This window comes from Alternaria atra, assembly GCF_907166805.1.
Source record: "Alternaria atra isolate CS162 genome assembly, contig: 21, whole genome shotgun sequence".
NCBI lineage: Eukaryota > Fungi > Ascomycota > Dothideomycetes > Pleosporales > Pleosporaceae > Alternaria > Alternaria atra.
The window spans coordinates 4,652,945-4,677,496 of NW_025091319.1; the positions used below are offsets into that span (position 1 = coordinate 4,652,945).

The 24,552-nt window shown below is 53.8% G+C and overlaps 7 protein-coding genes across 7 annotated transcripts; 5 read left to right on the forward strand and 2 right to left on the reverse strand.

Annotated features, from left to right (window-relative positions):
* Positions 1 to 383: 383 nt before the first annotated feature.
* ALTATR162_LOCUS1983 (uncharacterized protein) lies at positions 384 to 5,747 on the forward strand (the record flags this gene model as incomplete). Its single annotated transcript, XM_043309585.1, has 1 exon — positions 384 to 5,747. One exon carries the CDS (start codon positions 384 to 386, stop codon positions 5,745 to 5,747), a length of 5,364 nt encoding a protein of 1,787 aa, XP_043165520.1.
* A 4,919-nt stretch (positions 5,748 to 10,666) lies between these two features.
* On the forward strand, positions 10,667 to 12,963 carry ALTATR162_LOCUS1984 (uncharacterized protein; the record flags this gene model as incomplete). The annotated part of the gene is made up of 2 exons (XM_043309586.1): positions 10,667 to 11,182; positions 11,230 to 12,963. 2 exons carry the CDS (start codon positions 10,667 to 10,669, stop codon positions 12,961 to 12,963), a joined length of 2,250 nt encoding a protein of 749 aa, XP_043165521.1.
* Positions 12,964 to 13,654: 691 nt separating this feature from the next.
* On the forward strand, positions 13,655 to 15,210 carry ALTATR162_LOCUS1985 (uncharacterized protein; the record flags this gene model as incomplete). Its single annotated transcript, XM_043309587.1, has 2 exons — positions 13,655 to 14,182; positions 14,230 to 15,210. The coding sequence occupies 2 exons, from the start codon at positions 13,655 to 13,657 to the stop codon at positions 15,208 to 15,210; spliced, it is 1,509 nt and encodes a 502-aa protein (XP_043165522.1).
* Positions 15,211 to 15,733: 523 nt separating this feature from the next.
* Positions 15,734 to 16,670, reverse strand: ALTATR162_LOCUS1986 (uncharacterized protein; the record flags this gene model as incomplete). Its single annotated transcript, XM_043309588.1, has 4 exons — positions 15,734 to 15,889; positions 16,008 to 16,137; positions 16,181 to 16,435; positions 16,597 to 16,670. The coding sequence occupies 4 exons, from the start codon at positions 16,668 to 16,670 to the stop codon at positions 15,734 to 15,736; spliced, it is 615 nt and encodes a 204-aa protein (XP_043165523.1).
* Positions 16,671 to 17,305: 635 nt separating this feature from the next.
* Positions 17,306 to 17,724, reverse strand: ALTATR162_LOCUS1987 (uncharacterized protein; the record flags this gene model as incomplete). The annotated part of the gene is made up of 2 exons (XM_043309589.1): positions 17,306 to 17,441; positions 17,492 to 17,724. 2 exons carry the CDS (start codon positions 17,722 to 17,724, stop codon positions 17,306 to 17,308), a joined length of 369 nt encoding a protein of 122 aa, XP_043165524.1.
* Positions 17,725 to 18,413: 689 nt separating this feature from the next.
* Positions 18,414 to 21,022, forward strand: ALTATR162_LOCUS1988 (uncharacterized protein; the record flags this gene model as incomplete). The annotated part of the gene is made up of 4 exons (XM_043309590.1): positions 18,414 to 19,149; positions 19,209 to 19,853; positions 19,906 to 20,154; positions 20,211 to 21,022. 4 exons carry the CDS (start codon positions 18,414 to 18,416, stop codon positions 21,020 to 21,022), a joined length of 2,442 nt encoding a protein of 813 aa, XP_043165525.1.
* A 717-nt stretch (positions 21,023 to 21,739) lies between these two features.
* On the forward strand, positions 21,740 to 24,022 carry ALTATR162_LOCUS1989 (uncharacterized protein; the record flags this gene model as incomplete). Its single annotated transcript, XM_043309591.1, has 1 exon — positions 21,740 to 24,022. The coding sequence occupies one exon, from the start codon at positions 21,740 to 21,742 to the stop codon at positions 24,020 to 24,022; it is 2,283 nt and encodes a 760-aa protein (XP_043165526.1).
* Positions 24,023 to 24,552: the final 530 nt, after the last annotated feature.

Below are 24,552 nucleotides of genomic sequence, written 5' to 3' on the forward strand. Positions count from 1 at the left end.
CGGCCAAGCGCATCCGCCATCCTCGAAGCGCCCACGTCGACGCAAGCGCAGGCGCCGCGTTTCTGACCTCCGCTGACGACGGCCGTTCCCAAGCAGCCGTCCTTACTCAATCGTTCATCCCCCGTTCGTCCCAACGGCTCCGCGATTCGTACCTCGTATTCCACCTGTCTGCTTGGAACCGGGACCCACCCGCGCGACTTGGATCGCCAGCATACCACAGAGAGGTACCGACAAAGGAGCCCAAGGAGCCCACCACGTCTGGCAGCTGGCACCCCAGGCCTAGAGACGACGTTACCGCTGCAGCGTCATGTCGTGATGTGAGGCACTTTCTCCTCTGATTCATCCGAGGAGCTTCCCTTGCCCAACGCCGCCGTGGTCAAGACATGACCCAAGAGTCTCGCCAGCGCTCCGTGTCAAATATCTCCAATTCTTCGGACCCTTCTGCCCGTCGCGGGCCTCGCCCGAATCGCATCCCGCCCGGCAATCTTCCGCTGCCCGAAATCCCCAGCGTCACCTCGTCGCCGTCGTCGTCCCTCCAGCCTCTGGGACTGAGCAATCTCGGCTCGCCATATCCTTCTTTCTCGCCCGGAGGAGCAAGCGCACCTTCTACAAGCCCACGCGGAAGGGCGCATACCGTTGCTGATCCACTCACCGCGCAGCGGCAGCAGCCGTACCTCCAGGGTCCAGCTATGCATCAATACATTCCCCCTCCGCCGCCCCAGCCCTCGAGCACGCCCGCTGGCCATATTGCCCTCCCTCCACCACCGCCGCGGCCCACGAATTACGGCAACCTGGGCGGCATACCCATCCCGCCGCCCCCGCATGCGAACAACTGGGGTCCACCAAGACCCCAGTACCAGCAGCAGCAAGGCTACGACCCGGGCCAATATCGCAACTACCCTCACAACATCCCCCCTCCCCCAGGGCCTCCGCCTCAACAAATCCAGCATGAGCGCGAACCTCCTCTGACGTCAGCCACCTACATCCCAGGCGGCGAGTCATTCGGACCTGGCGTAGGCATACCTCCACTGCACACCTCCAGAGGCTACCCAGAACCCTACTACAGGGATGATAATTACTCTGCCAACACCGACACTTCAGCCCAGGGCTTCTCTAGCAGCCTCCTCGAGAGCGTGCAGAGCGTGCAATATGGCTCCAACAACGGCTTCAACGTTCCCCAGACGCCCAGCAGTCGCAACCACCTCAACATACCGACCGAACGAGCTCAGGTCTACGACTCGCCTGGGCCACCAACCGCAACCCTACAGAACCCCATGGTCCAGAACCATGGCAGCGTCTACCACCGCTCCGAAAGCAACGGCACGACCCCGATATCCCCACACGACCACTCCATGCACTGGCCGGCCGAACGTGTACAACACTGGCTGGCGAGCAACAATTTCTCACGAGACTGGCAAGAAACTTTCAGGACATTGGGTCTGGAAGGCTCAAAGTTTTTGGACATTGGCCGCGGCCATGGTAGCAAAGGCAATGTAGCCATGATGCACCAGGTCATCTTTCCGCAGTTGGCCAAGCAATGCACTGCAAGTGGAACTGGGTGGGATCAGAACAGAGAGCGAGACGAGGGCCGCAAGCTTCGTAGGCTTGTACGCTCCATCGTGGAGACAGGCACCACCGCCAACCCCCGGGCAGCACCGCAGCGATCCGATACTGGCATGACGAGCGCCGGAACAGAGGGTACTGTCGAGAATTCACCCTACATCGGCACCCGGGGTATGGACTTTGGATCAACGCCTACCACTGCTGGCAATGGCGAAGAGAGTCCTGGTCGCCAACTGCTATTGCATTCGCCTGGCGGCAGCACCAACCCACCCAGACGCATCTCTACACAGCAACGCAATTTCACTGTTCCAGGCCTTGGCCCGACTCCAGACTTTTCAGAAGGACCTGCACGCAGTCCCTACTCAAGAGAAGTTCTCCAGGGCCTCGATCCAAAGTCTGTACGACACAGCCCGAATGCATCTTCAGAATTTGCGCCATCCTCCCTGGGGGCGACAAACTATCGCCAAGCAAGTCCGCAGCAAAGTCCGGCGCTGCCATCAGCCCGCCTTGCTACTAACGGGGGGCAGCTCAGCGCGGGTTTAAACAACAACGGGTCCCGCTACTACTCTCCCCACAACCGCGTCAACAGTACCGAATCGATCAACTCCACTTTTGCAAATACTGGCTCTGGTCCACCTTCGGGCAGGTCGTTCGAAAACCGGTCTGATAGTCGCAATGAGAATCGGAAGAACGGCTACGAAGGCTCACGGCCGGGCACTGGATTAGCAAGATACGATATGGAGGTGCCGAGCAGCGCCAAAGACCATGAGAAGGGTTTCTTCAAAAAGATCATGGGCGGGCGGAAGAAGGAGAACTACCCATCTCCCGATGACATCAGCCTGGATTCACCTACCAGTCCGGCAAGTCATCGTACTCATCCAAGCGGCTCTCTGTTTGGGAAGTCTGGCATGAACTCCAGTGAAACATCTTTGAACGAACGGCCCCCTTCGAGGCGATCAGCTCAGATGGACTCTGATAATCGAGCAGCGGGTCGTGCCCGTGCATCTGGAAGAGAAGACCGCAAATATGCTTTTGTCACACCGGATGGCTGGAATTACCGGCTCATTGACATCACCAATGTAGACTCAGCAGCAGCTCTACGGACCGTATGCTGTGAAGAGCTAAGTCAGGGTTTGAGCCAGATATCTGGTGTAGAACTGCACCTCACACTTCCTGGGCAACAGGAGCACGATCACCCTCTGTCCGACTCCAAACTGCTCAAGGCCCGGTCACAGTATGGAAATCGAGTTGGCGAGCTCAAGATCTTTGTCAAGATACCTCAAGAGGGGACCATACCCCCCTCTGCTGGTCTGGGAGTCTCGCTTCCCCATGTATCTGCCAGATCCATCGATGAAGACGCATACTCTCGACTAAACGCCGATTCTCAGCTAGACTCTCCAGGCGGAAAATCTGGGGAATCAACGCTCGTCGCCGACAGAAGTGCAGCTCTTCGCAAGATGGCTGAGAAAAACGAGCTCATGTCCAATAACGCGACCGACAGGCCTGCAGAGTCTGCTTGGGAGCCGCGTGATGACTTGGCTGAGGAGGAACGACGGAAGCTGCTTGAAGCCGCTGCTGAAGAGCACCGGAAGGAGACCAAGCGGAAACAGGACGAATACCTAAGGAGTCGTTTCCAGAAAATCAACGGACACAGTCCTGACCTGAATCCTACTTCGAGCGACCAACTCAGCTACCGAAGTCAGCGCATTGTTGACTTTGATGAACCTCGTGCTTCTCCTTACGAGGACGTGAAGAAACAGTTTGATGGGAAGCCTAAGCAACTTGTTCCTTTGAGAGAACCACCACCAGTGCCTGCCGATACTAGTACGTTGTTGAAGGCTAATTCGTTATCAAGGGCCAAAAACCGCGGCTCATGGCCCGAGAGCGATGATGGCCAGGCCAAGCGAAGATCCACAGAGTCGCAGTCAGAAAAGCGCAAAGCCATTCCACAGGGTGCAAGCGGGCTGGGAGGCATTGCTGCTGCCATTATCGGCGCTGGCAATCTTGGGGCAGGAATAGGAGCAGCGAACCGAGCACCACCACCAAAGGGTTCGCAACCGCCGTCAAAGGACGAAAGCTCTCCTGAAAGCATTCGACCATCGCAACAGATACTGCAAGATAACGGATTCGCAGCTAGATCCGGCTCTGGCAGGAACAGTCCAGGTGGGTCACCTCGCAGTCCCGGCGATTTCACAATGAGCAAGGGCAATATACCTTTCAGAATACCTGACTATGAGGAAGCTTTCGGAAACGACACGTCGAACGAGAGGCCAGACCTTACCCTCGCAATGCCTGATCCAACAGTAGTACGACCGAGAGACGAACGACCTCGCTCACCGAATCGAAGCCCTCACACAGCCCAAGCTCCAGAGTCTACACTGAGTAGGGAACCGTCAAGGGTGTCGATATATGGCCCTACTCACGATTTCGAGGAAGCCCGAGTGTCGTTCATTACAAAGTCCCCAAACCTTGAGCCTATGGATTCTGAGGACGACGATTCCGATGATGGCTTATTCGCTGCGCCGCTCGCAGGACGAGCTGGTCCGCCCACACCTGCGAAGAGCACACCTATCGCCCGAACGAACTCCCGTAGCCAACGGCCAAACCTTACACTTAAGACACAACGATCAAAGAACTCATTGGCGCAAGTCACAGAGAAGTCCGCTGAGCAAAGCGCGACTGGCGACCGCGACTCACAGCCAAGCGACTTTCACCCCGAGTCCGCTGCATCTGCAACGTGGACCGACTCCCCGAACGATACGAACAAGTTTTCGCGTCGCGAGTCATTCGCTAGCGATGTTTGGGCGAACCGTCCGCCAGCTGAAGCCCTTGTGGAACACCTTGACGAGCTTTTCCCGAATGTCAATCTCGACCAACCTATGCTTGAGGAAGAGGAAGCGGATGGCGCTACGGAGTCAGTCAATGATTCCCAGTCTGCGCCTGTCGAGCCCACTCCTGTCAATCAGCCTCTCACTCGTGGTGGTGCTGGGCTGCAGAGTATCGCACAACGTAACTTGAGAAAGTCAGGCGCTGGCCTTGGCCGTACCAAGTCTATCCGTGAAGTCGTGAAGTCACAATATCAGCCACTCGACAAGAGGCCACTTCCGGGTCAGGCACATGCTGGTGCCGGTCCATCGCGAGTTGCTACATTACGCAATGGCGGCGACATTGTCAGGCGAAAGTCAACGAAGATGTTCAATGCCAGGACCGAGCAAGTACGACCTCAACGCGGCTCGCGCCTCGTTATGGAGACAATACCTCAAGATCATCTGCCAAGTGTTCCATCGCGGCAGCCAACATTCAAATGGATGAAGGGTCAACTTATCGGCAAAGGCACATTCGGTCGCGTCTACCTCGGTATGAATATCACCACCGGAGAGCTTATCGCAGTCAAACAAGTCGAAGTCAACGCCAAAGCTGCTGGATCCGACAAGGACAAGATCAAGGAACTCGTCAAGAGTCTGGATCAAGAAATCGATACCATGCAGCATCTCGACCACCCCAACATTGTGCAGTACCTCGGATGCGAGCGCAAAGAGTACAGCATCTCCATCTTCCTTGAGTACATTTCTGGTGGCAGCGTAGGGTCTTGCATCCGCAAGCACGGAAAATTTGAAGAGTCTGTTGTCTCCTCACTCACACGACAGACGCTGCTCGGCCTCTCGTACCTCCACCGCGAAGGCATTCTCCATCGCGATCTTAAAGCTGACAACATCCTACTGGACCTGGACGGCACATGCAAAATCTCCGACTTTGGTATCTCCAAGAAGAGCGACAACATTTACGGCAACGACGTGACAAACAGCATGCAAGGCTCCGTCTTCTGGATGGCTCCTGAAGTAATCCGCTCCCAGGGCCAAGGTTATTCTGCTAAAGTCGACATCTGGTCTCTGGGTTGCGTTGTCCTGGAAATGTTCGCGGGCAAACGTCCTTGGTCCAAGGAAGAAGCTATCGGCGCCATCTACAAGCTCGGTAGCTTGAACCAGGCTCCTCCCATTCCCGAAGACGTGTCCAGGGTGATTGGAGTAGAGGGCTTGAGCTTCATGTACGACTGCTTTACGATTGATCCTATGGAGCGTCCTACGGCTGAGACGCTGCTGCGAGCGCCTTTCTGCTTCAGTGATCCGAATTACAATTTCCTAGATACCGAGCTTTATGCTAAGATTAGGGGGGCCTTCCAGTAATTGTTGCGTGCCCCAGGGGCTGAGTTGGATTCTAGCGTGGATTAGGTAGGGACGATGACGATGATGAATGAACTGGGAGCTACTACAGTGTATATCGGTTATATACCCAGTTTCTTTGCTTTCTGCCAATGTTATGTATTTTGTAGCGTAATGCGCGGATTTCAATATGATACCTTTTGCAGTCCTACTTCTCCAGAGAGAACATGAACATGACACGTGCTATGTTATATCCGGATGCTACTTAGGTATCAGACGACAGCTGAAAGTTAGCTCGCTCGTATGTGTGAAGGTGTGAACGGATACTGTACCTTACTTTCACCAGCCGCACTACAACTCTTGGTAAATAGAAAGAAGTAGAAATATCCTTCGATAGGTCTCGCATGGGGGAGCTCTGCTTCTATTTCCATTCTATGTTTAGTGAGACATAGCTCTGCTTTTGCCACACAGGCTCCGTCTACCAGCAACCACGACTATGTCTAAGACAACTTTCCACTGGCCCTCGACACAGTATTATCTCGCCGAAGATGGACCTCAACTCGATTCTCCAGGAAGCCACGCCATCAGGCAACGACTAGCACAAGCAGCTGCCAAAGCTCTACATGCTGGGTTGCTTTTCTCCGGGTTTGTACTGGGAGTGCTCGCTGTGATGCCGCGTTCTTTACATTTTTTTTGGCATTCTGGCGAGGGCTAAAGGGCAATGTATTGTATTGCGAGAGGTGCTTGAACACAGTATTACATTTGGCATAAGAAGAGTCTTCTTTTCCAAGGCTGTAAGTAGCTTCAAGGCCTATTCAAAGAGCCTAAAAAAAGAATTTGTGTGGTTCACGACTGGGTAGTTACCTTCAGGGACTGCGTTTTCGATATACTCGAGATATCGTGCTCCTTGTCAGTCTTAAATAGAGATCTTCTTTGTCGATTGCTCGGATCGGAAGCTGCGCCGAGTACCGTATCCGTTACCTTGCTGTTCGCTGTTCGCTGTTCGCTGTTCTCTCGGTGCTTTCGTGGTACTTATTGCGGATCCTCTATACGAGCACCTAAAACCGTGTTGGGGCAACAGCGCTCTATAGATTATTTGTTTACTTTTGCGCCTGCTCCTTCGATGCTACGTCACCATGGGAAAGGCTTTCGAATACGTTTCCAGGTCAGACTTGCGATACTGCCAGCTGACAGCACTGCCGTATCAATCCATTCTAGTTAACCTGTTTCACCAGCGAGCGGCCCACCCCACCGAGCGGCCCACGAACACCAGCGAGGCGTTCGCGCAGCGACGTAGCTTAGCACCACAACACAATTTTTATACTCTTGCAACAGTATAGTATTATTCAGAAGCGTCGCTATCATATACATCCTCAATTTCTACCTTGCACGTACGAGAGTTATGCCCAATCTTGCCGCAACGGCCGCAGCGTCGCCCTGCGCGCACCCTCTTCGCCGGCTCCTCACCCTCCTCACGACTGCCACCCTCCTTTTCAGCAATTAAGTCTAATACCTCGCCAACTGCCAGTGACTCCTCTGCCCGTACGTAGCGTCTCTTGCGACTCTTACGCTTGGTAAGCGTCTCTGTTGCGTCTCGAAGGCGCCCCATCTCTGCGCGCATCAACACCATCTCATGAGCTATCTGCTGCGCGCCTTTTGTTAGCTGTCGCACCTGCTCGTCAAGTGAACTTGCTGGAGACCCTCGATGGATTTGCATTTTGTTTCGAATCAGCGTTGATTGCGCCTCCATTTCTTTGGCGTTGCGCGGTGTTTTCGCCTCCCAAGCGGCGTCATCTTGCTGTGGTGGAGTTTGCGTACGCAGCTGCACATCTAGCTTTGATAACACGGCTTGTGGATCATGTGGACACAATCCAGCGCCTCGAAACCCTGCGCAAGCATTCTCTCTTGTAAATGCCTTCCCAAAAGCTACTTTAAAGGCTGGTAAGAAGGTCTGTTTGTTGATGTGGTGGATGCGATCGCGTGCCAAGGCTGAGATCTCATCGCCGTACGCGCGCTTCAACGGCGAGAAGCAGGCAACGTCAAGCGGCTGCAGGAGGTGCGACGAATGTGGAGGCATACAGAGGGCGATAATCTTCTTCTCCTTGCAGCGATCCTGAAAATCTATTGAGCAATGGCTCTCGTGGCCGTCAATAATAAGCAGCCTGTACGCTCCTACAGGCCTCGCATGCGTATCAAAGTGTTCAAGCCAAGCAAGCGCTAGATCGTTGTTTGTCCAGCCTGTTGGGCTTACTTGAATAACCCAGTTGCGTGGGAGGTCCTTAGTAAACTAGTTAGAGATAAGAACCTTGCCGGCAAAGATGAGAAAGGGTGGGATAACGCGCCCTATTGCGCTGACGCCCTGTATCAACGTAGTCCACTCGCGATCACTAGGCTGAAGCTTCTTTGCTTTCCCAGGCTTGTCCATGCCTGTCACTACGAGTTGCGACGATATCTTGCCCATCAGGAAGCCAGACTCGTCAAAGTTGTACATGTCGTCGTCTATAATGCCGTACTTCGCCTTCATGTTCTGAACCAGCATGAACCAGGGCTCAATGATTGCTGGGTCCTCGCAGAGAGCTCGCTGGCGATCGTATGGACGGCTCCAGCGCGTGCGCAGCTCAGGTGTACGCTGGATAAACCTGTCAACCCAGTTCTTGCCAACAGACTTGACGCCGCGATCGCGCAGCAATCTATCAGCCATATCTCGTACGTGTAGCTTCGAGGGCGGTACTCCACGCAGATTCTCATCAAGTATACGTTGTACAATCACCTCCTCTTCTAGCTTCGTCAGGCTCTTTGAGTTTGGCTCGCAGTCGCGTCTAGAGGGCTTCCCGTCGCGTCGCCGTCGTATCGTTGTCTTTGGGACTTTGTAGACTGCCTCCGCACGTCGCAGGCTTGGAATTTGGTTACGTTTAACGTCTAAGAGGGCAAGCTGCACATCAGCTTCAGTATAAGCCTTGAGAGGTTGTAGTTGTTGAGACATTACGTGTTGTTGCTAGGTACGCGTGTTGGTGGGGGAACTGGGCCGCTCGGTGGGGTGGGCCGCTCGCTGGTGAAACAGGTTACTCATTCATCTTCACGAAACACTGCGCCGTTTGTCGACATTACCCGCGCCATAGGTCCGATTTATTGGCTGCGACGTGGGTTGCGGTCCGAGACATTGAGAAACATATGATCCTCGAGGTTCTGTACGTGAGAGAGGAAAGGGCCCTCGATGTTTAATGGTACAGGCTTATCCAACGAAAGCCAATGAAACTTATCGCAATAGAAATGGAGTGGAATCGTCATGCTCAAAAGCTATAGCCAACAACCTTCGGTAATGGGGATAGGCAAACAAGAATAGAATATGGTTTTCTCGTCAAGGGAAACGATGTCATCATAAGAAACCAAGTGGATTGAGTTGCGCGTTGCCTCGAGCCGCTTACTCTCGGCGACCCTCCAGGGCTCGTGGCGGATCTGACGCTCGCCTGTGGAGAGGGGCAATCCTCGCATCTTACCGTAGGTCTGTGAACACAGGCGTATTGCCGCGCCGCTGCAAAACCTGGGCATGCAGCGCACCGACCGAACCGAGCAAACACGCAGCTAGCTAGACTTCTAGATTCTCGGAGTTCCGTCATTTGGGTTTGTGGGCGTCACTCTGCACGAACAGCACTTGCTGAGGGACGATATCGATAAACCATCTCCACAGGTGAAAAAGCTTGAGTCGACTCAAGCACTGGCGATATGCGGAAAATAGGAGGGTTGAAACGACGATGTGGACTGCGGTCTTGACATGTGGATGGTGATCCATGGTCAGGTGAAACACGGCCTGGTGTGTACCTGCATTAAGGTTGGCCAATAAGCGAGCAGCCGAGAAGGGTAACGAGCGAAGACGCTCTTTTGCTGGGCAAAGAACGCATAACGTGCATAGTAGCAGACCCTCCTCACATGGACAATGGACGGCGCGGCAAAATGAGGATATGCGTTGATAAGACCGTGGTAAGCTCGCTGACCCATGAAGGCGCGTGTCCTTGCATGCAGTGGGCATGTAACCGGTAAGCAGATGCGTAGGACACGCCGCAATCAAAGGACGCGAGAAGTGGATGCAGAAGGTGAAGGTGCCGGTCCTCTTGTGGACAGCGAATGGTTCCTCAGTAGGAGCGTGCCTGGGGCGTCGCCGTGGCTGTGCTAGCTGCCCAGAAAGGCTTTTGCAGCCGAAATGCGTCTTTTTCCCGCTCGGAGGAACGACTCGTTCATGGGTACGCAGAGGGCACACGGCATTTCGTCTGGTCCACGTTTGCGCAGACAGGTCGCACCATGATAGGGAGGGCAGTCCGTCATCATATTTGCAGTGGTAACGACACAGCATCTGACGACCCCAGCGTGAGACATCTAAGAGGCGCACGTCGGCGCCAGTCGGCTCCCAAATCATCACCCTACAACGGCCCCTGCGCGCAACGTCTTGTCCGCATACGGCTAAGTCAGGGGAAGGCGGCGCGGATCAGTTGTCTTTAGTCGTTTCGGGACCTACAGGGGCGCTTCACCTCCCCACTGATCCCGTCTTCCACCCAATAGCCTCCAGTCACTATTCACGCCGCCACGAATACGATATACCCCCGGTCCAGGCTCAACCGCCTCGTGTCCGAAAAGGCGACCAACAGCATGAGTTTAAACCCAGTTGAGCATGGACTGGGAATAGCAGACTTCGATATATGACCCTGCCGCTTGCCCGCCCCTGCTCCGGTTACGCCGCATCTCTGATTCCTCGTTCTTTGACGTCGAGGTCTCTACAGCACACGTTTTCTTTCCAGACCTTCTGGGCTTAATCCAAAGGTCGTTACGCTCTTTAGCATCGGTTTTAGTAGTTCTTCATTCTTCGGGTTCTTCGAGTCGACTTCTTTCCAGACTCTTGGCTTTTCTGGTCCTTCAACCAAACACAAAAAGCATCCACTACTTTCTTCACGATGGCCAACTTCAGCAAACCCGCCAGCATGATGACCATGCTCGTCGCCCTCCTGTCCATTCTCCAGTTCACAGTCGCTTTCCAGCATGGCTCGCACCACCACGCTCACCCTGCCCGCCACGCAGATGCTGCCATTGAGGCCCACATCAACGAGATCGAGGGTGAACTCACCAAGCGTCAGTCGCAGCAAGGCTTCGTTGCCATCACCGGTGTGTGCAGCTCCGGCACTGCGTCCAACGGCCAGTGCAATGGCGGCAGGACTGCTGCTCCCCGTCTCGAGCTCCGTACATTGGCGCGCAACGCCGACCAGTGGAACTTGTACCTTCTCGGTATGGAGAGGTTCATGGCCAAGGACAAGAACGACAGGCTTTCGTACTACCAGGTCTCTGGTGTTCACGGTCGTCCTTTCCAAAGCTGGAACAACTTCCCCACACCCCTTTTGAACCAGCAAGGTTTCTGCCCTCACGCGCAGGCTCTTTTCGGTTCCTGGCACAGGCCTTACCTTGCCATCTACGAGGTATGAAACTCGGGTTCAACGATTGAGCGTAGACTAACAGTTCACAGCAAGCATGGTACCAGAGTGTCTTGGAGGTCATCGCTACTTTCCCCTCCAACCAGCAGCAGCGATGGAGGAACGCCGCGTCGACTCTCCGTATGCCTTACTGGGACTGGGCTATGGACCCAGGACAGGGTGGCTCTACTGTCCCTACCCAGATGCGCGACCAGACCGTCACCGTCACCAAGCCTCAAGGAACTGTCACCATCCCCAACCCGCTGTACAAGTACACCTTCGGCAACACGCTTCCGTCTGAGATGGGTGGAGGCCCATGGAACAACTTCCCTGAGACGCTCCGTCGCCCGGTTGCTAACCCTACCCGCAGCAACAACAACGAGATGAACGCCCGCTTCAATGCCATTCGCGTCTCTCTCCGTGACCGTGTCTTTGCTTTGTTCTCCAGCAAGGCTAACTGGGGCGCTGCTAGCACTTCCGCCATCGGCGTTCGCACCGACTTGAGCGGCGGCGGTGTTGACAGCTTCGAGTCCGTTCACGATGCCATCCACAACACTGCTGGTGGCGAAAGTGGGGGACACATGTACTACCTTGATGTCTCGGCTTTCGACCCCCTCTTCTGGCTTCACCACACCAATGTTGACCGTCTGCTCGCCATGTACCAGCTCATCACTCCCAACACCTACGTCTCCAACGGTAACGTCATCCGTCCCATGGCTCAGTGGAACCAGGGTGAGCCCAAGAACCAGTACTCCCCTCTCAAGCCCTTCACCAAGGACACTGCTGGTAACTACTTCACCTCGGTTGATGTCAAGGAGACACGCACTCTCGGATACTACTACCCTGAGACCAGCGACCGTTCCTACCAGCAGGTGGCTCGTGCCGTCACTCAGCTCTACGGCGCCGGTCAGAGGACTCTTACCAAGCGTGGTGATGATGAGTCGGAGACTGGCCAGTACCTTGGACGTCCTATCAAGGAGGGCGACTACCACACTGTTCTTTCCGTCATCGCCGACAAGTACGCGCTCAAGGGATCTTACACTGTCCACTGCTTCGTTGGCAAGCCCGGCAACAACTCTACCTCGAACTCCACTGCGCCTTACCCGGTTGCCAACTCTACTGCTTCTGCCGTTGTTCCTATCAGCACTGGTACCTCTCCTTACAGCAACAGCACCGCCGATGCCGACTACGACCCTTCCACCGACTACACCCAGGACCCCAACTACGTTGGTTCCTACGGTATTCTCGGTGGCATGATGCAAGGTGGTGCCAATGCTTCCCAATCCGTCATGACCGAGGGTGCTCTTCCCCTGACTACCTGCCTCCAAGGAAAGGAAGCCGCTGGAGAGCTTGAGTCGCTCCGTCCAGAACACATCGAGTCGTACCTCAAGGAGAACCTCTACTACAAGGTTGTCGGTGTTGACGGCGAGCTTAACGCTGACGACATTCCCAACCTGCACATTAGCGTCAAGTGCAACAAGGCTAAGCCTGCTGCCTCTGACGATGAGCTTCCTGACTTGAGCGCACCTTATGAGGTCCTTGAGAGCGTGACCGCTCACCTCCCTGCTGGAAAGCCCTTCAAGTACACTCCCACCGCGCTCGACATCCCGCTGCCAGATGGTGACGAGTACGACGAGCCCAGCAGCGACGGTTCCATGCCCCAGAGCCCTACCAACGGTGTCTTCCCCTACCCATCCATGCCTTGGGAGGAGGAGGGCTACTGTGTCACCAAGCAGACCATCGAGTACGTTGACGAGTCCGGTAACTTCCTGTACTCTGAGATGTAAAGTGGTAAAGATGTCGGTTGTATAGCGAGAGACTGATGTGGTCGAGGAAGAAGCATGTGGTATGCTTGTGTATGAAGGATCTTTTTCTTTTAAATAATACCTTTCGAATGTACACTGGACACGAAAGTTTTTTTCCTTACAAAATGTCAATTGATATCCAGCAGTGGTTCTTCCCTATCGTTTTTCGTAGAAATGTCATCGTCTCCTTGAAATGTCTATATTTGTAGCGTAGGCGTCATTGTAGCGCTTCGTAATTGACTCCGTTTTAACAGCTCTTGATATCATCTTTGCGTACATGCCTGCTATCCACTTGTGAAGTCGTCGACAATATGTACAGACTGCTCAGCCGAGGTATGTATGGAGATGACGGCGCTAGAGATTCGCTGGTACCAAAAAGGCGCTAGTGGGGGCATTTGCAGATCTCGCTGGGTACGCACCGCGAGCACCACATCACGGCAGTATCTCTCATCCTGCTTGACCATTCCTAGGGCCTCTCAGGCACCTACGCATTGTTCCGTAAGTCCTACACCAACGTCGTCATCACGTACCGAGTCTATACGTTGTGCTTCACCAGCATGGCGCCTGGGTCGCGCCGTCGCGAGGACATTCCGCTCCCACTTTGGAGGTCAATATGCCGTTCTCGCGATACTGATTTCTCCACAGACACAGCCCACAGAACAGTCTGCCCACCATGCCTGCTATGCTAGATGACCCTACTGCACCAGTCATATATAGAACCTCTGGCGACGTATCATATCCCCCGCCTGGTGGCCCGCTACCCGTAGGAATCGCACCATGTCAAGTCATTCTGCGCGACCGTGTAACTACGGCAACGATTATCCCCTTCTCTGCGCCGAATCAAGTACCCCTCACATTACTGGCATACCTATGCGATCAGCTAGGCCGCGAGATTGAAAAGGGCGATACTTACCCCATGGTTGAGCCGCTGACGCTCGAGGCCTTTGGTCCATACTGGTTCGGTGTCTTTGGTGCGATTATGCTGCTGGGTGAGATCCAGGATGGCCGAGAACTACACGAGATGGCACGGAGGGGCTGTGACTGGGAGAGGGAATGTCTTGGTAGTTTCTACATCAAGCCCAACTACCCGGGACGGTCGAGCCATGTCTGCAACGGCGGGTTTCTGGTCACGGATGCGTCGCGAAACCGAGGTGTTGGTCGCTTGATGGGCGAGACTTACCTGGACTGGGCACCAAAGCTCGTGAGACCCTCCACAGAAGACTAGGTAGCATGCGCTAATATGCTCAGGGCTACACTTATTCCGTCTTCAATCTCGTGTACGAAACCAACGTCGCATCCTGCCGCATATGGGATGCCCTCGGCTTTAAGCGTATCGGTCGTGTGAAAGGTTGCGGCAACCTCAAGTCATATCCTGGCGAGCTAGTCGATGCCATCATATACGGTCGGGATCTAGGTCAAGATGACGAATTTGTGTCTGAGGAGCGCTTCGATAAGATTCGCTTCTATCTCAAGAACGGGAAGTATCCCAACGGTGCTGATCGAGCAGAGAAGAGCCGTCTTCGTAGTGCAGCCACACATTACAAGCTTACGCCTGGGGAGGGCGACGAGCCTGAGAAGCTGTGGCTGAAGGGCAAAGAGGTCATCGCAGATCCTAAGCAGCAGTACGAGATTGCTCGCGAGATCCATCATAAGCATCATGGGGGCATCAACAAGACTACTGCAGCGATTGCCGAACTCTACCATTGGGTTCGCATAAAGGAGACTGTCAGTCAGGTCATTCGTAACTGTCCAGAGTGCAGCGAGATGAACAAAGGCCTGTCAGCTATGCGCCAGGGTCAAAACCAAGCGCGTGCAGAGGCAAGATCAGGATCTGGTTTCCTGTCATCAAGTGCTACGCAGCCAACCCTAACACCCACTCCACCGAGCTTGTTCTCACCAACGGAACCACCACCTCCTTCAGACTCTCCGAGTAGCCAGTTACAGCTCGAAGCCGCACAGCAACAGGGCGCAATCTATCCGCAATACCTTCAGGACAATGGCTATGACTTGCCTGTTGATCCTGCGCTGATGCAAGGCATGGAGCCTGTCGCGAATCTAGCTGATCTCCCGCCATCACCGTTCCTCGCAGCCCAGGTCCCAAATAACGTAGGACACGCAGGTGAACTTGACCACCGACGCATGAGCCTTGACCCAAGTTTAGATGAGCGGGCACCTACTGCGGGAGAGGAGATGCGAAGAAGGTTGAATCTTGTGAGTCAATACAAATGAGTAGATGCGGTATAGTTGTGTGAGGTGTCGAACGCAGCGGTATACGACATGGGTAACTAAAGCATGATACTATATAAGGGGCCTCAGAGGGAAGGCCATCGATGCCACCCTGTCTGTAGCGATGGACGTAACCGTGGGTCATAACAGTTTGGCTACTCATAGGGAGGGAAATTAAAGGCTGCGAGAGCATAGCGGCATTTTCAGATAATGCGAGAATATAACAATTGAAAACATGTGAATATGACTTTGGCCTCGTCAGTATACTCGCGATGATGCTCTCCAACTGCACTTTTTGAATACATCCATGAGGGATATTGCTAAGCTAATGACTACGTAGTGTTACCGGTTTTCTTATATCTCTATACCTTTACATCTTCACTATCCTCCCTAGATCTTCTACCCCTTCTCAAATCTTCCTCTTGCCATGTATTTTTTAGTTTCCCTCAACCATTGACTCTTTCCGTTATCGTTTTGACATCCGTCTCCCATGAACTACATTTTCATGGCCTCTCTCGTATCCGTCTTAGCCTTCAAAAAGCCCCCATTCCTTCACCCGGAAGCTCTCCAATACCTTCTCCCTCACTGCCTTACTATCCTTCATCAACGGCGTCTCCCCGCCTTGCTCTTCTGCTGGAGTGTACTCGCCTGGGTAGTGCGGGATGTTGATTGATATCATAATCTTGGAAGGAGTATTAGTCATGATGATGAAGTTGTTACGTCAATAGGGAAAAGAGAGGGGAAGTCAGGTGAGTAAACGGTGACGATGCGGAGATGTAGATGAAGAGATAATTGCTTACATCGGTACCTTGATCCTTGAGGCGAAGAAGAATCAGGTGGATATAGGTGAACTCGGGAGTCTTGCGGTTGGGGTGAGGGTTGGGTGTTGGTGGGGTTTGGATGAATGATAGTGTCAAGACTGAGTTGTCCCTGTAACCGTAGTTAGCCATGCACCTATACCATGGGTTTCCACTCTACCATGCCCTCGCTCTGGTTTTCTTTTCTGGTGATACTAGATGGTACGTACGGCAGAGATTTGATCACAGCACGGTCCTGCGAAATGATGGTAGTCTGGTCACCCGTGCCTTCAACTAGATCGCCAAAGTGGTACTGCAGTGCTTCTTCATCATTGCTCTTCTCGACATACTCTAGTATCTCGACGACGATACTGGAGTAGCCATCGCTGTCGAGGTAGACTTCTTGGTGGTCGGGGATTTGTCGGATTTGACTGTTGATTTACTTTGTCAGTATGGAAGCCCGAGGTATGCGATACCATGCTTGGAAAGGGTTTGTAGCATTGGACGATTGTACACATTGGACGTGGGGTTGATGACGCTGTAAAAGGAAGGCGCGGGATGTGGGGGCGCGCAGGATAAGAGAAGAACTTACGATGCGTCGTCGAAGTTAGAGGGGAGGTCGAGGGTTATTGCGCCGCCGTAGAGAGGAGTGTTTGTGAATGCCATGTCTTATATCAGCGTTGTATTGGGTGATTGCTGGGACTTGTTGCACTTTGCGCAGAAGTTGGTGTGGTACTTATGTTGCGACTGTGATGTTGTTGATGGCGAAGGCACGTAGGTAGCCACCAGGCAACTTCAGGCAGCATGAGAATGGCTACCTACGAACGACATCTTTCACAGCAGCCCAATGGCGCTTGAGCTTGACCAGTTTACTGTCAGGTAATTTGCGTGGACTAAACCATGTTCCGACTGCACCGGTATTTAATTTGAGGTCAAGTTTTTAGCACATGGGCAGAACACAGCAGCCAGAGGATACGGATGATCACTAAGAGCACTACGAAATAGTCACGATTGTGAAGGACCATGGCATTTATGAGAATTCGAGTCTTTTGATCTGAAATGTAGGGTATCGTCTGAGCCTTTTGGGTTCTCTATATGTTCCATATCCCAGTTTTGAACGCCGTGCAATGCATGTTTTTCTTCTCCTGCTACAATCTGCCGTTCTCCTAGGTAGAGAACCTTTTGTTGCCATCTCAGTCGACTCCGAATGTAGGTTGATCATTCTCTGCCCAGATAACCACGTCTTGTGATTCTTGGCCAAAGAATGCTACTTCTGGTTGGCAAAGCCATTGTTGCAGCGTTCAACCCGATGTTGCAACCTGGTCGACTTCCATCGGGGCTGTCGCGGTCGTGGTGCGCGTTCCGTTGTTGGTGGTAAGGCCAATGGCTGCCTCTGCTTCTTTCTGGGAGTATGGTTCTTCGCGAAGTTGCTTGACTCTAGAAATCCGTCAGCGCTGTTGTCATAATCGCAAAGACGGTGTTCTTACCTCCGCTTGTGGACCTTGCCCTTTTGATGCGCAGCAAAGTTGCCGTCGCTCTCAAAAAACTTTGCGCACTCCTTGCAGTACCATTGCCCCAGGCCAGGCAAATCTTCTATGGGCTTCGCATCCTTGAACTCGGCGAGATGCTTGTCGTCGCGCAAGTCGGCGTGGATCTGGTCGAGGTCGCGCGTATGTCTACGTGTCTTCTTCTTGGAGTCTTGTCCGCGTATGGCAGGCATGGTGGGCAGTATCCGCGGCCGTCGGTTATCCGTGTGGAATCGTGATGGTCGGCTATAGAGAAAGTTGCAGTGTGGAGACGCCCGGCGACGGGGGCCCGTGCGGGTGTCTGCAGGTCAAAAAGACTGGTGGAGCTAGGTCGAATCAGGCTGTGGTAGATGCGACAGTTGCTCCAGAACCCGAAATTTGCCATGTCTGCAGGTCTGCACGCTGACTCGGCACACAGCTGTTGGGTCGGAAAAGGGAGCGCAGGCCTCCGGGGAGCTCTTGGGCAACGCTGTGCTATCGCAGAACGCCAATCACCTCCAAAAGGAATGAGCGCGGGGTCGGTGAACGGCTGCCGGGTATGACGTCTGGGTGAACACGCATAGCTCCCAAGCACACGTCTCGTCTGCCTCGAAGCCTTGAAATACCAGCTGGCCACCAGTCGCACACAGCACAATTACCCTCTTCATAATTGCGTCTCCATTACACCGCGCTTGCACGTGAAGCGGGCCAACGGGACTACGCTGCCGACCTGTTTTTGGTTCTGGCGCCGAGGTATTCCGCACGCAGCTGGGGCTAGACGAGCCAATCACACCCCTCGTGATCCTCATTAGTTATCGCCCAACTTGAGCCAGCTTCTGACGTTCTTTTCCTCCGCTCCCTCCATCACTCTTCTCTCCACACCACCCTCCCCTCAATCCTCACCATGCAGAAGTTCTCGAGGCTCGGCCGCCTGGGCCAGAGCCTTGCTTCGCGCAGGCAATTGGCCACCGTCAGCGATGCTCCCCTCTCTCGCAAGGTCGAGATGACCAACTGGGAGAAAGGCCACTACATCAACTACCAGAAGATGAACGAGAACCTCGAGATTGTTCGCGGCCGCTTGAACCGCCCGCTGACCTTTGCCGAGAAGATCCTCTACTCCCACTTGGACGACCCCCACGGTCAAGAGATTGAGCGCGGCTCCAGCTACCTCAAGCTCCGTCCCGACCGTGTAGCCTGCCAGGATGCCACCGCCCAGATGGCTATTCTTCAATTCATGTCAGCTGGTCTGCCTTCCGTTGCCACCCCTACCACCGTCCACTGCGACCATCTTATCGAGGCCCAGGTTGGTGGTGAGAAGGATTTGGAGCGCGCCAACGAGATCAACAAGGAGGTCTACAACTTCTTGTCCACCTCTTGCGCAAAGTACAACATCGGTTTCTGGAAGCCCGGCTCTGGTATCATTCACCAGATCGTGCTTGAGAACTACGCTTTCCCTGGTGCTCTCCTCATCGGTACCGACTCGCACACTCCCAACGCCGGTGGTCTGGGTATGGCCGCCATTGGTGTCGGTGGTGCTGACGCCGTCGATGTCATGGCTGGTCTTCCCTGGGAACTCAAGGCTCCCAAGGTCATTGGTGTCAAGCTTACTGGCAAGCTTTCCGGCTGGACTGCTCCCAAGGGTATGTACCTCAAATACCAGTCTCCGAATGCGGGGCAATCACGCTAACACAGCCTACAGACATTATCCTCAAGGTCGCTGGTATCCTCACCGTCAAGGGTGGAACTGGTGCTATCGTCGAATACCACGGTCCTGGTACCGAGAGCCTGTCCTGCACTGGTATGGCTACCATCTGCAACATGGGTGCTGAGATTGGTGCCACCACCTCCCTCTTCCCCTTCAACGACCGCATGTACGACTACCTTGCCGCCACCAAGCGCCGCGACATTGGTGACTTCTCCCGCGAGTACGCTGCCCAGCTTCGTGAGGACGAGGGTGCCGAATACGACGAGCTCATCGAGATCAACCTTGACGAGCTTGAGCCCCACATCAACGGTCCCTTCACTCCCGATCTAGCTACACCCATCAGCAAGTTCAAGGAGGCTGTCAAGGCCAACAAATGGCCCGAGGACCTCAAGGTCGGTCTCATCGGTTCTTGCACCAACTCCTCGTATGAGGACATGACCCGTGCCGCCTCCATCGCTGAAGACGCCATGGCCCACGGCATCAAGGCCAAGTCTCTCTTCACTGTCACCCCTGGTTCCGAGCAGATTCGCGCCACCATTGAGCGTGACGGTCAACTCAAGACTTTCGAGGAGTTTGGCGGTATGGTCCTTGCTAACGCATGCGGACCTTGCATTGGTTCGTACTCCCCTCCCCAACCAGGTAGCCTGGAGGTGTTCGCGGCTTTCTCTGTCGTCTCTTGACAACTCAAAAGTCTTCGAATACCTCCAGGCTACTGCTTCATACTTAACTATTGTACGTTTACTAACCTCGCTCGCTCGTATAGGACAATGGGATCGTAAAGATGTAAAGAAGGGCGAGGCCAACTCCATCATCTCATCGTACAACCGTAACTTCACTGGCCGTAACGACGCCAACCCCGCCACCCACTCTTTCGTCACCTCCCCCGACCTCGTTGTCGCCATGACCATTGCTGGAACGCTTAACTTCAATCCTTTGACAGGTAAGCAAAAAAATTACAAGACGCATGTGAAACATACACTGACTTCGCATCTGCAGACACTCTCAAGGGTGCTGATGGTAAGGAGTTCAAGCTCAAGGAGCCTTCCGGCCTTGGTCTTCCCACCAACGGCTACGACCCAGGCCAGGACACTTACCAGGCTCCCCCCGAGGACCGCTCATCTGTCTCGGTCGCTGTCTCTCCCACCTCCGACCGTCTTCAACTCCTCGAGCCATTCAGCGCCTGGGATGGTAAGGATGCTAAGAACCTCCCTATCCTGATCAAGTGCCAGGGCAAGACCACTACCGATCACATCTCCATGGCCGGTCCCTGGTTGAAGTACCGTGGACACTTGGACAACATCTCCAACAACATGTTGATTGGTGCCATCAACGCTGAGAACGGCGAGGCCAACAAGGTCAAGAACATTCTCAACGGCGAGTACGGTGCCGTCCCCGACGTTGCCCGTGACTACAAGAAGAACGGCGTCCCATGGGTAGTTGTAGGTGACTGGAACTACGGTGAGGGATCTTCCCGTGAGCACGCTGCGCTCGAGCCCAGGCACTTGGGTGGCGCGGCCATCATCACCCGCTCTTTCGCTCGTATCCACGAGACCAACTTGAAGAAGCAGGGTATGCTTCCCCTTACCTTCTCCGACCCTGCCGACTACGACAAGATCGGCCCCAACGACAAGGTTGACTTGGCCTCCACCGAGCTCGCCCCCGGCAAGCCTTTGACCATGACAGTCCACCCTGCCGATGGCAGCAAGGACTTCCAGATCAAGCTTTCTCACACCTTCAACGAGGGCCAGATTGAGTGGTTCAAGAACGGCAGCGCTCTTAACACCATGGCCAAGAACGCTAAGCAGTAAATGCATAGAAGAGAAAACGGATGAAGACAATCACCACTGGGGATGTAAATACAGAAGGATGGAATACCCCGAAAATGCTTCACGATTGGGGATGAGGAGGTTCACATCTGGGGTGGATCGAACAGATGATCAGAGACAGAGCTAGACGCCCGCAGATGGGCGCAGTAGTGCAGCTTTTGTGTCGGTCCATCGGGCTCAATGTGGTTGGGTTTGCTTGTATTTGTGATGGTTAGCATGCAATGTATGACTGATTTTTCCTTGTTACAAGCGATACATGCTTTGACGTGATTGTGGACAATGGTTGAGGCGACTACGAAGCTCGATTTCTCGAGTTTTACTCCAGACAAAAGATACTCTGGAGGTACTCGATGTGATTCCTAGTACACTATTCGCGCGCCAGAAGATAATGTTTACATCTAGAGGTACATCTCGCTCACTGAGTATAGGCAAGACTCTACATGGTAGTCCTCAGATATCAGGTAACATCGTGTGCGCAGGCTAAAGCACAGTAAAACGTTCGTGGCACTAGAAACGTGCGAGGTGGGTCCCGGCACCGTTCCCGCTAGTCGCTGGGACAACGACCGATAACAAACATGCTCGGCAATACTTTCAACGTCTGAACATCCTTGTGCGAACATCATTCTTGGGTACCAATCGCGCGGACGACAGCTTGAATATCCCTACATACTATACTATTGCATACCGCATTTCGCGAACATGGCGCGTCTACGCAAACCGAGCCCAAATGAACCGACTATCTTTATGCCACCGTCCGAGACGAGAGCAAGCCGACCAAATCCCCGGAAAGCCACACTTCGATACGCATCATTGCAAGAAGACGACAGCTCGATACTAGTTCCAAAGAGTTCGAGGTGCACAGCTCGGGATATTAGCATATCGGAAGCCATAGAGCATTCGTTCCGCATACCGAAGACAGCGACGCCCAAGGATACGCTTACCCCGCGAAAGCAACGTGTACTGCGACCGGTCGAGAGCAACAGTCGACTACTTCGGAAGCTCAGCGACGAAAGTCTGGCAAGTCCTGAGAAGAAACAAAGAGAGCGAAGAGTACGCAGTGGAACAACAGACACAGATGTTGGAAAGAGGAATGGACTTCTGTATGCCAAAAGCCTGGCTCGAAGCGTCGTGAATAAGCAGGTGCAGAAGGGCAAGATCAATGTTGTGGGGGAGCAAGAGGCACAAGAGGCTGCTCAACGGTCACGAAGCAAAGAACAGGAGGAGGGAGAGGAGATGGTGGAAGATGAGGCCGAGGAAGAGGAAGAAACAAGCCTGTGGTGTGGCGAAGAGGAACCAGAGACAGGAGAAGAAGCTGCGGATCCAGTGGAAGATATCAGTGAGGAAGGGGAAGATGATGAGCCTGTTGTAAAGTCAAGGAACAACCAGCGACAACCGCGCGCGCGACGTATAGTGTCTGACAGTGAAGATGATGAGAATGAGCTGAGCGCACCACAACCTATCAAGCAGTCTCAACAACCGATGTTCAAGATCCCCGACCTCAAGCCGGTACAAACGTCTACCCAGCCCCCGGCCGGTCTTACTTCCATGCGACCGCCACATAGAAAGGGCCATAGTACGATATCGAATTGGGCGCAAGATGTTGTCGATCTCACAGATTCGCCGGAGGCCTCAGCGTCTTTTGTACTCCCTGAACACACTCACGCCCGATCAGGTTCCTTCGCAGCATCGTCTCGTCCTACCAGCTCAGCATCGAACGGCCCGCTCGCGATTCTGACATATTCACCAACACCTACTAAGCAACGCTCGCCCCGTAAAGCTCCACCCATCTCACGACCAGCAACACCTCCACTAGCTCCTCCTAGCCCAGCTAAGCTCGTCTCGCCCTCGAAGAAGAAGCCCGTTATCCCTAAGGCAGCCGATATAGACGGAAGACCAAGTCTTGACGCATTTTGGAATCCTGTAGCTGTAAATGATTGGACCGACCGCCATTCGCCAGCCAAACAGCTCGTGTCGCCCAAGAAGCAGAAATGGCGGGAAGATATAGTCAAGATGATGGAAGGTGTAGCTCTCGAAGACAGCAGTGACGAGGGTTATGAAAGCCCCATAGAGAGCCCAAAAAAGAAGCCCACAGGTCGCAAGCCAGCTAAGGAGAGAACGCCAGAGGTTAAACCGACCTCGAATGTCAAGCAGATCCGCGAACAACGCAAAGCCTTCGCTGAACGCAAGCACACCATAGCTGAAGCCTTCCTCATCGAGCTCGACGCCACCATCTCCTCGGGTCGTGTTCACGAGCTCTCGAAATCCACAGGCGGTATCAAGCTTGTCTGGTCCAAGACACTCAAAACGACAGCCGGTCGTGCAAATTGGCGTAGAGAGCAGATACGCATCCGAACCGGGCCCCTCCCCACAGACACGCGCGTTGAGATCCGGCACCACTGCTCTATTGAACTCGCCGAGAAAGTCATCGATGATGAAGAGAGGCTCTACAACGTACTCGCGCACGAGTTCTGCCACTTGACCACGTTTATGATCAGCGAAGTGCGTAATAACCCTCACGGAGCAGAGTTCAAATCTTGGGGCCGCAAAGTTACCGTCGCCTTCGCCGACAAAGGCGTTGAAGTCACCACCAAACACTCGTACCAAATAGACTACAAGTACGTCTGGGAATGTATCTCCTGTGGTTACGAGTTCAAGCGTCACTCCAAATCCGTCGATCCAGCCCGCCACTCATGCGGTAAGTGCAAGGGCAAGCTCGCGCAGACCAAACCGACACCTAGGGGCGTTGGGGCCGGTGTTGCTGTAGGCAAAGATGGGAAGAGAGAAAAGAGCGAATACCAGGTCTTCGTCAAAGTCAACTTCGCACGTGTGAAGAAGGAGCTAGAGGCCGAGGGCAAGGATGCGCAGATGGGCAAGGTGATGGAGGCCGTGGCTAAGGAGTACAGGGACAGGAAAGGTACAGTTGGGGTGAAGGGGAAAGAGATCATTGATCTAGAGGCCGCACTGAATAGCATGAAGATTTAGAAACGAGATCAGATAAATGAAGTTTACGAGTATCTCCAGTAGAAGGCGTCTCTCAGCTGGCAGTGAGGTGGGAAGGCGCGACGCGACCCTAGCGCAATTACCCTTGTCGAGGGGCCATCTCACTTCCAACTTCCCCACTTCTTCACGTGGGCCTTTCGTTGTCACCATCGCCGGCTTCCACACGTAAACTTCACGAGGCAAGCTTTACTCTAACCTGATCAGGTACCCATGATCTTATCTCAGCACGCCTCACATCAAGTTACTTCGACCGTCCCAAGGTTTTCACAGCAAGCCGCTTTGGAGAGCGTATATCGAACATGAACCCTAGGACAATGGTGCATCCCCATGCAGACCATATAGTCCCATATCCACCTCCGCCCGACCCATTTGAGGGCCCAGCACCTTCAGCGCTCGAAGTCCCGTCTGGCGATGCCTATTTCCACGTGTTTCGAAGTCTCCTAGAATCCGCATCTGCCCTGCAAAAACATGGCTATAAATTCCAACAGTTGACCAACTTGGAAATTCATGAA